The sequence below is a fragment of the Taeniopygia guttata genome, chromosome 9, assembly GCF_048771995.1.
Source record: "Taeniopygia guttata chromosome 9, bTaeGut7.mat, whole genome shotgun sequence".
Taxonomy (NCBI): Eukaryota; Metazoa; Chordata; class Aves; order Passeriformes; family Estrildidae; genus Taeniopygia; species Taeniopygia guttata.
In genome coordinates this window covers 11034417-11043793 of record NC_133034.1, presented here as the reverse complement: position 1 = coordinate 11043793, position 9377 = coordinate 11034417, and the positions used below count along the sequence as shown (strand labels likewise).

The window sequence follows — 9377 nt, the reverse complement described above, 5'->3', positions numbered from 1 at the left end:
TCATGGCTGCGGATGGGATGTGGGGAAGGCACATAGGAGGTGAGAGGTTGCAAGGAGACCTGAAGCTCCCCCTGCCCTGAATAGCCCTGTGCATTGTTGGGGCTGGGTAATACCCCGTTCCAAACCCATCAACCTGATTTTGGTGCTCTCCCTCCACTGCAGCTGTGGCCAAATGCTACAACTGGTGAGGGGAATGAGAGCTGAAGAGAGACTTCAGCTCAGTAAGTGCATCCTCAAACAGTGAAAATCTCTGTGTGGTTAATCCCTTTGAAAACAGTGGAATTTTAAAAAATATGTGTGTGATGTTCTGGGGGAAAGTGGCTTGGTGTCCCTGGGCATCTAAAAATATAAAAGATCTGACCATAGGGAGTAAACGTTGCTCGTATTAGTGAAGTCTTGTGTTGTGACACTTCTGTCACAGAACTGATGTTTTCATCTTGTCTCAGCCTCATTTCTGGAAACAGCATGGCTTTTCTCCAGCAGGGCTTTGCTGAGAAATGCCTGAGCAGTTATGACATTCCTGAAGATGTGTAGTTTCTTCTTTGATAGCAATAGACACCTAATGAGGAATAAACTCAACACCTTTGAAAATTATTCTGTGTGTATGGCTGAGAGGAATTGAAGAGCCATTCCTCAATTGTGTTGCCAGAGGGAACTTCTTTTCCCCTTCATGTGGCTAAATCCTGTGTCCAAAATTTCTCTGAGATTCCCTTCTCGTGTTGCAACCACCCAGCTTCTGCAGAGCAGACAGGCACATTGCATCAGATAGATGCAAATCCAGCCCATCCTCCCTATGGGTGCCTCCAGCCTGGTTTCTGTGGGAGGTACTTGCTGTGTTACCAGCTTTGGGAAGCCTTTTTTTTTTTCACCGCTGCCATGCTTTTGAGGTTCATGTGCTGCTCAGGGCAACTGGGCTGAAATTGCTCTTTGTATGGTACTCTGCTCTTTTATTCCTGACCTCACAGGGGGTGCAGAAGTACAGTCCTCTCATGGGTCATGGAGGGCAGCTGAAAGCCAGATTCATTCAGGGAAGAGTTTAGTCTCTCATGCTGTGCTCTGCTATGAATAGTTAAAATAATGAGTGTATTATCAAGAGCTAATGAGTTCAGACATGTTCCCAAAATAAAAAAATGGGAGTCAGGGCAGTCCAGTGTGTGCTTAAACCTTCTCCTCAAACCTGCTATGAGAGATGTGCACTGGCTTACAGCTTTGAAGCACCCCTTTATGTTAAAACAAAATATGAAAAAAATGCTTGTTTAAAATTTGTTTTCTCTCTCAGCATCCGTTACCCTTAAGAAATGCTCTGCATGAGCAGGGAAGCAGTTAGAGAAGGGCGAAGTACAGAGCTGGTGCCAAATGAGAGACATGGAGCTGATCTGCCCTGTCTCCTCCCTGCAAGTTTGTCTTCTGTCCCTTGAGATTTTGGTTGAGCATCTGCCAAACCACTGTAGTTGTGTGGGGTCAGGAGGGGTGGAATAAGGCAGATTTTAGACACTTTTATGTCCATCTTAAACATCTCATCAGGGAGATGGGAGCAGCGAGAGCCTTGCATCTGAGCAATCAGATGCTGCTGCTATCTGAGAATTCTGGAGATTGGTGCCAAGACAGGCAGAGTGTCATGTGCTGGTCACTGGAGAGGTGACTCTCAGAAATCATTGTTGCACTTTTAAACTCTGCTGTTTTCACTAGAGCGGATTCCTTCAGTGCAAATTCTGTGCTGCAGAATTCCCTCTGTAGGACCCAATATCTGAACCCTTTATATTCTTTCCCCCTGTCATGTTTTGGAATGGCTCCAAGTAGGTGAAGGTGATTTCCTTCCACAGGATGTGGGTCAACCAGTGAAAACAAACAAAACTTCAAAGCAGTTATGCCACATCCAGCTTCATCTGGGCTCAGCTGGCTTCTTTTCTTCTGCAGTGCAAAATGGATAACAAATATGACCTCTCTGGAAAAGTCAGATTACTCTGTTATTATGAATTCCAGTTTCAAATCCTCTTTTTAAGACATTTATGATAAGATGATTATTGTAAATAAGCTTCCCCTTTAGCAAAGAATAAATCATCAAATAGGCTTTGTTTGGTGAGATCTTTGGCAAAGGAATGTAAATAAATAAGCTAACTGAATAAACTTCTTTATCTGATGTGCTGAGCAGAAAAGGCAGCAAAGTAAATAATTTAGGAATATAAGCTGTACTGCTGTGCTTTCTTCAATAATAGACCAGTCTAAGGGAAACAATCTGCTCTATATTGCTGAGCCTGGACTTTTTGCTAGCATCCCACAGACCATGAGAGATCCTGTTTATCACTCTGGCAGCAGTGCTGTCTTGCAAAGGAGATGTCGTTTGGCCTGAATTTTTGATTTATTTCTTTTCCTGTGGACTGGTCTACTTCCTGTCAGTAGCTCCTTGCAACAGAACAGATCTCTTATGAGGTCAGCTGTGGCTTCTCTTCTATCTCCTGGGAGTAGAACACACATGGACAGCAGTCTGGATCTGCAGGGTCTTAAACTTTGGACTCCATTCATGTTTCCATATGAGAAAGTTTGCATGTGACTCTGTATGGATCTCAGTCCAATGCCACTCAAGGAAATGAGTGGGACTGTTCCAATTTTCACCATGTTTTTTTATTGACGTATGGATTTGAAGTAATCCGAAGGGAATCTGCCTGGAATCTGAGCCTATAAGCCAAATACAAGATGCATAAGGTAACAAAAATGCATGTAGCTTCTGTGGAAAAGCAAACAGCCTCATGCAGTGGAGGTTATTTTGGCATGTAGGAGCTGCATTAGCAATTAGCTTGTCAGCAGAATACTTTGTTCTTGCCCCCATTTGTAATTGTTGGATATGTGATCACTGTTGGTGCAATTTGGTCTCCTAGAAGCTTATTTTCTATATCGTGTTGGGCAGAGAGAGTACAAACAACACGTTCCAGTTATGGTTCTTTCTCACTGAGAATAGAGAAATATATGGGTTGGTTACAGAGAGCACAAAGCAGCATGAGCTTGCTCAAAAGGGTGTTTGTAGATCCCAGTGTATGGCCTTGATATTTATTCTACAGCTCAGTCTGTGGTTGTTTGATTTGCTATGTTGCATCTGTCATGTGAATAAGGCATCCAGCCAGTAATGTGCCATGATGCAGAATAATTTATTTCAAGGATTTTGTACCTAAAATGTGCAGTCCACAGTGTCTGATTTGTGGTCTGTACATGACACCAGTTCCTCCTATTAATTTAATTTGAACATTTATTTCAGTTGTTATGCCTTTGTATGGCATTTGCTAGAAAGGTCTGTCAAAACAAAGCTGACAGAGTGTCAGGAACTAAGGACAGATCTGCTTTTGCATGTGCCTATTATGCCATTTCACTTTTATCTTGCCATGAATTTGGACTTGAGATTGTTCTACATATGAAAGATGATGACCAGTTATTTTTATCTCCAGTACTCATCACGTTGTTCCCCTCTTTCCTGGTGCCTTGTCTTGCCTGTGTACAATAAGGACAAAAGACAGGATGAGATTTTTAGAGGGCTGAATTAGGTGTGAAGTTTATCAGTTTTACTCTGTCTTTTGTTAATTTCATTTCCATGGAGAGAATATTCTACAATTCCATGGAGATGCCTTAATCCCTGAGAGCTTTGAAGGGTTATTTTTCTTTAATGCGTGCGAGATTTAAAATGAGGTAGTAAGCTATCAGTATTGACAGACCTGTCAGATTTAAATCAAAATATCTCACAGCTGTGATTTACTTAGTAATATATGTTGCTGAATTTTGGAAGATTTCATTTGGAATATATTATTCAATGGTTTAGATTATTGAATGATAAATACGGTCATGCTTTGATAACATTTTGGAGTTTCATGCAATAAACTACAAAATTTCTGTAAAAACTGGTTAATATTATCTATTTTTCCCTCACTTTAGGGGACTGCCATCTGCAGAGAAAACCAAAATTCACAACAAAATTATTACTCTACCCTGGCTTTTGGCCTTACATTATCCATGTTTTTCCAATTGTTTTTCAAGAAGCTCTGATTTTGCATAAGCAATAGTCATAGTCTCTTTCCCCATAAGGCAGTACCTCTCAAAGAGGGCAGAAATTGTAGACAGAGAATTATCAGACTTCAAATTAACAGTTAAATATGGTCTTCATTCAAAAGCAACACAGCCTTGATGTTTCTGAGAATTCATTCTCTCTCTTTTGTTTATGTTGTCTCTGACTTACATCCCTCTCCTTCAAACTCTAGTGTCAAGGGTGATTTACGAGTGCAATTTTCTGTTTAATATTGTGTAGCCATAGTTGGCAAATCCTTTCCTTCAGCAAGGGGATGTATTCTTTGTCAGACACCAAAGATGCACACAACCCTTGAATTTCTTTAAAAAGACAACTCTTTTTGAAAGGACAAATGCAAATCCCATCTCGTTATAACTCGTAATTACTTACAGATATGTTACACATTCAAAAACTGCTCTGGCCATGTGGAATTGGCATTTTCATGTGATGGATCCACTGGGAGTCCCTCTGACTGTCTCAGGTTCAGCTCTGTAACCAATCTCTTGCTCTTTGCTTGAAACAAACTCTGCATGGTGCTGAGCAAAGCCTGGGAGATCAGCTGCATTGCTGTGCTGGGCACTGTTTGTGATGAAATTTAAGCATAAGATTAATGAAGGACTCTGGAGGTTTGTTAACTTTATATTATGCCTTTTTGCCTATTCTAGGGTTGAGGTATTTTTGCATTTATAGAGCTCTTTGAGATGCAAGACTTGGTAAAATCTTATGTGCATCAGCCTTATACATTCTGTGAGGGCTCTACATTCACTCTGGTTCCCAAAAATTTAGAAAGGACTCAAGTCCACTAAATTATTGTACACAAGAGGGTAATTCTTGTACTTTTCTGGATGCTTTGTAAATCTCTATTTACAATCTTTATGGGTATTTTCCAGAAAATCAGTTCACATCCACCCAGTGACACATGTTGAAATTCTTCCCAATAATGAGTGCAGTGCCCAGCTTAGGGACAAAGAGGGCAGCCCTTTCCAGCTTACCTGTCTGCCTTTTCTTAGTTGGGACTGGGGTGAATTGAAGTATTGTTTCATCCTTGAACTCTGCTCTGTTTCCAGTCTCACCCATTTTATAGTCTATGATCACAGCAGAATGGGGAATACATGTCCCTTGTCCTACAGTAGTCTTGGGCTCCTGCACCTTTCTGTGCTTGGCCATTAGGGTATTACTGGTACCAGTTGTTGGCTGTAGGGGACAGTGAGTGCACTAAACAAATGACACCAGTGCTGTTGCACACTCTGCCATGAACAGATCAGCAGTATAATTAAAAAATTACCTGGGTTTAGCTCTTAAACAATGCTTGTGCACACAGTCATTTCCAGGGGAATTTGGATTGTCACAGCAGCACTCTATGTTCCCGTGCTCAAGTGAGGGAAGGAGAAACATCTCCTGGATTGCCACACAGTCTCCCTAAGCCTATGAATAACTGCTGGGGATGTGTCACTGAAATAGGAAGTGTAACTTCTAGTAACTTCCTATTTTAACAGATAAAATTGGGTAGCTGGGATGGTGAAATCTAGATCACAGATTGCCAAATCTTCTTGCTATAATGATGCTCTGCAAACCAAAATTGCAATTTGAGACTGTCAAAAGTCTCTTTTCTGGTAAGTTTTCTTATTCTGAGGGAATATCCAGTGCATGTAAAATTGCCCACAGTATTATTTATCATTTATCATTCTTCATGCATTTTTATAATTTCAGTCTCTTCAGTGCTCGGTCTAAAAACAGCTCATCTATATAGGCATGATTCTTCTCTCTCTTATGTTGTTAAAAATCAGAAGTAATTTGAATTCAATTCACTGAATCACATCTGTACAACTCAGAAAAGTGTCATGATCAGGAGCTACGTGAATGCCATGGGTTTAACTTACTGTAAAACTGGTGTAAGGGTCATCAGGATCTCTGTACAGATTTGTGGAGGTACATATTTCTTTTTGTCACAGACAAATAAGTGCTTAATAATCATTGGGGGTAATTAACAAACACAATACAGTCAAAGGTGCACAAGGTGGACAGGGGTCTTAACAGGTCTTGTTTCAAGTTTTTCTGGACTAAGAGAGAAAAAATATGCAAGCATCTGGCATGTGTCAACCCAAAGATTTTCTGGCGTTCATTTTCGGCTGCTTACAAGATTAATTGGTGCATTAAGAGCTGGACTTGAGCTCCTTTCGATTGTTAATGCAAGATTTGCTGTTGGAGGCTGCCTGGGAAAGATCACTGTTCCTGCAAGGAGGTGTCTGGCCAGCAGCTGTGCCAGCGGTGACGCGGGGAGAGCATTCCCATGGGAGCTGTCCGTGTTCCCGTCCTCTCCTCTGCCCTGCATGTCATCACTGCCCCCACGCCCCTGGCTACTTGTTTTCTGCAGGAAGCAGGAAATTCTCGGGATTTTCCCTTTGCGCTGCCTCTCTGCTGGGAGTCCCCGTTCCTCTCTGGGGCGCTGCCCTTGGCCCCCGTGCCCGGACTGTCCCCCTCACCAGGCCCCACAGCCGGACACGGCTCTGCCCGGCCGTGCCCGGCCCGGGGCTGCAGTGCCCGGCCCGGGGGGCTGCAGTGCCGGTCTGGGGGCTGCAGTGCCGGCCCGGGGGCTGCAGTGCCCAGCCCGGGGGCTGCAGTGCCGGTCTGGGGGCTGCAGTGCCCGGCCCGGGGGCTGCAGTGCCCGGCCCGGGGGGCTGCAGTGCCGGTCTGGGGGCTGCAGTGCCGGCCCGGGGGCTGCAGTGCCCAGCCCGGGGGCTGCAGTGCCGGCCCGGGGGCTGCAGTGCCGGCCCGGGGGCTGCAGTGCCGGCCCGGGGGCTGCTGATCGCCTCCGCCCCCGCTGCTCCCTCCAGGCGCTTTTCTCGCCGCCTGCGCGGCCCAGATTCCGTGGCCTGAATTCCCCCGGGCCGGCGGTCGCTGCCGCTGGCGCGGGGCCTCAGGCACGGAGCCCGGAGGCCGCAGCCCCGCAGCGCGGCCCCTGCCAGCGGCCACAGACTCGGCCTTTGGTCCCCGAGACTGCCTAGGGAAAACAGGCTCGGGGGTACTGGCCCGAGGGACTTGGCATCTCCAAAAGATCAGCTCTGTGTTTGCTGGGAGGCTGACAGCCCTCCTTCCCTGGCTCACCCGGGCTCCTGCGGGGACGATGGAGGGGCATAAAACTTGCTCTCCCTTTCAGTATCGTTTTGCCTTCACAGAAGTGTTGTGCCCTTTAAAATGTATGCAAGACCTTTGCTGCAACTTTCCCTCTGCACTTGTTTACCTGCCATGGCTTTGGTGCTTTATTTTCTCTGCTGCTGTGAACAGGACCAGTACAGTGCCAACATGAAGGCAAAGTAAGACCAAATAACTATCTGCCTTTCTAAAGATAAGACCTCTACAGGAGAGAAGAAAAAAGGGATATCACATAAACATGGCCAAATACATAACTACCTATGCATTTCATGCTTTTATTTAGTCCATCTACCTCCAAAACTGAACTTTTGGAAGAGGAAGAGAAGTAGCTGTCCTGGTACTTGGGGAAGGTGGTGGGGTAGTTAAAGCTGAAGAGGGAATGGGAAACACAAGCTCTTCTGGCAGCAGCACAGGTAATTAAAGACACCTGGTCGCTATGAGAAGGCCAGCAAGAGCTTCCCCAACAAATTGGAAATCAGGACCTTTTATCCCTGGCAAGCACAACGTGGATGGGTGGGAGAATATGGTATATCCAAACCTGAATTATCTCCCTTGCCTGGGATACTTACTGCTGCCTCAATTTCACAAACCATTAACACCACACTGCTTCAGGTTACAGTGTCTCCTGATGCCATTTTAAAATACCTGTGAAGGGCATATGAGGCAGATGCATTGGGAGCAGAAGTGCCCTCGGCTGAACCACCTTTGGTGGAGCTGCACTCCCTTGTTTGCATAATCATCTCTATGCACCTACACAATCAGAATGAAAATGATTACTTAATAACATTAGGGATTATACAGTAAGCAGGGATGTAAATAAATTTCCCTTTCAAAAAACCAAAACACAATAGTGAAAGGAAATCAAGGGCCTTTGAAGACAATGTGGTCCGTACTTTGCCAGTATTTTAATGAAACATTCTTACTCTTGACTTGGCTGCTAGTTTAACAGTGACGATCCCTGAGGAGATTCCTGGCAAGGAATCAGAGCCAGACCTTTAGATGCTGCTGCTCCCATCAAAGAGGTGTATCTGTCAGCACATGTATATTGACATTGCTTCTCAATAGCCTGTGCAAATGATTGAAACCCCTCAAACCCCAGGTTTCTGCTGTCAGTGTTTGCAAACTGCCAGTGCTCAGATGCTGTCCCTGGCTGCCCTTGTCTGCATCCCCTGGCTGGCTGTGGTGCTGGAGCCCCAGCCTGACTGTGTCCTCCCCAGGTAATGCCCTCACTGCAGCTTCCCTATGTCCAGACTCCAAAGTGTGCACCCTGCCATGGGAACTGGAAATCTCTAACTTGGGTGTTCCCTCTGCCATATTTATATGACATAAAATTGAGGCCATGCCATCCCATCCAGCTTTGTCATCTGCATGAGATGAAGTTCTACATAAAAATACCTTTATTGTTACCTTGAATGTTAAAATGTAATAGTTGTCAAAGAAAACAGTTTGGATTACTTGGATAGTGTATTTTGGGTTGCTTAGGCACTACAATTTTTTTTCATAGAAATATTGGAAAGCTCAGATTGTGTGTTTGGTGCCATCTATGCAGGGTAGCTGCATTTGCTTCAAGTGATTTGACAAAGTGTTTAAGAGTAACAAGTGTGTTTAGATTTTGGAAGTATGCTATTAATTACAGCACTTTACAGAACATTAAATTTGTTAATTAAGCAAACTTCTTCTACAAAAGCAAATACAAGGTAAACTGAATTAATAATAAAAAAGGAGATGTGTTTAATGAGTTCTGTATGCGTTGTAAACTTGCATAATCAAAAAGAGGATCTTGGAAACCGGACTTGCAAAGTCTGCAAAATATTTGGGGAAGCAGCATTTAAATAGCTGAATGACTCTTCTAGTCATGTTTCAGTGAGGAATAATAGTGCTCCTGAAGCTGAATTGAGCTTTTGAAGTCAAATAATTCAATGGTATCAGCAATTGGACGAGTTTAGTTAATTAAAAAGGCAGTACTATAGTTAAAACCAAAAGAATTTATTTTTCTTTTCAAATGCAGAGAAGCTATATTGCTATAAAGACCTTAAATAAAATAATTCTTATTAGAGGATGAGATGGTGCAAAAGGAAGACAAACCCGATAACTAGAAGCCATTAAAAGACACAAAATATCCTGGAGTCACAGGAAATGCTTCAGATTTACTACCTGAAAAAAAGGGAAATTGGTC

The 9377-nt window shown here is 43.8% G+C and overlaps 1 protein-coding gene across 1 annotated transcript in view; it reads left to right on the top strand.

The window, feature by feature from the left end:
- The first annotated feature begins 2564 nt into the window (after positions 1 to 2564).
- The window catches only part of PID1 (phosphotyrosine interaction domain containing 1), a 93214-nt gene continuing 86401 nt past the window's right edge, over positions 2565 to 9377 (top strand). The window contains exon 1 of the mRNA XM_072933505.1: positions 2565 to 2703. Coding sequence (XP_072789606.1) covers positions 2695 to 2703 — 9 coding nt within the window. The 5' untranslated portion in view covers positions 2565 to 2694. The remainder of the gene's footprint in view (positions 2704 to 9377) is intronic.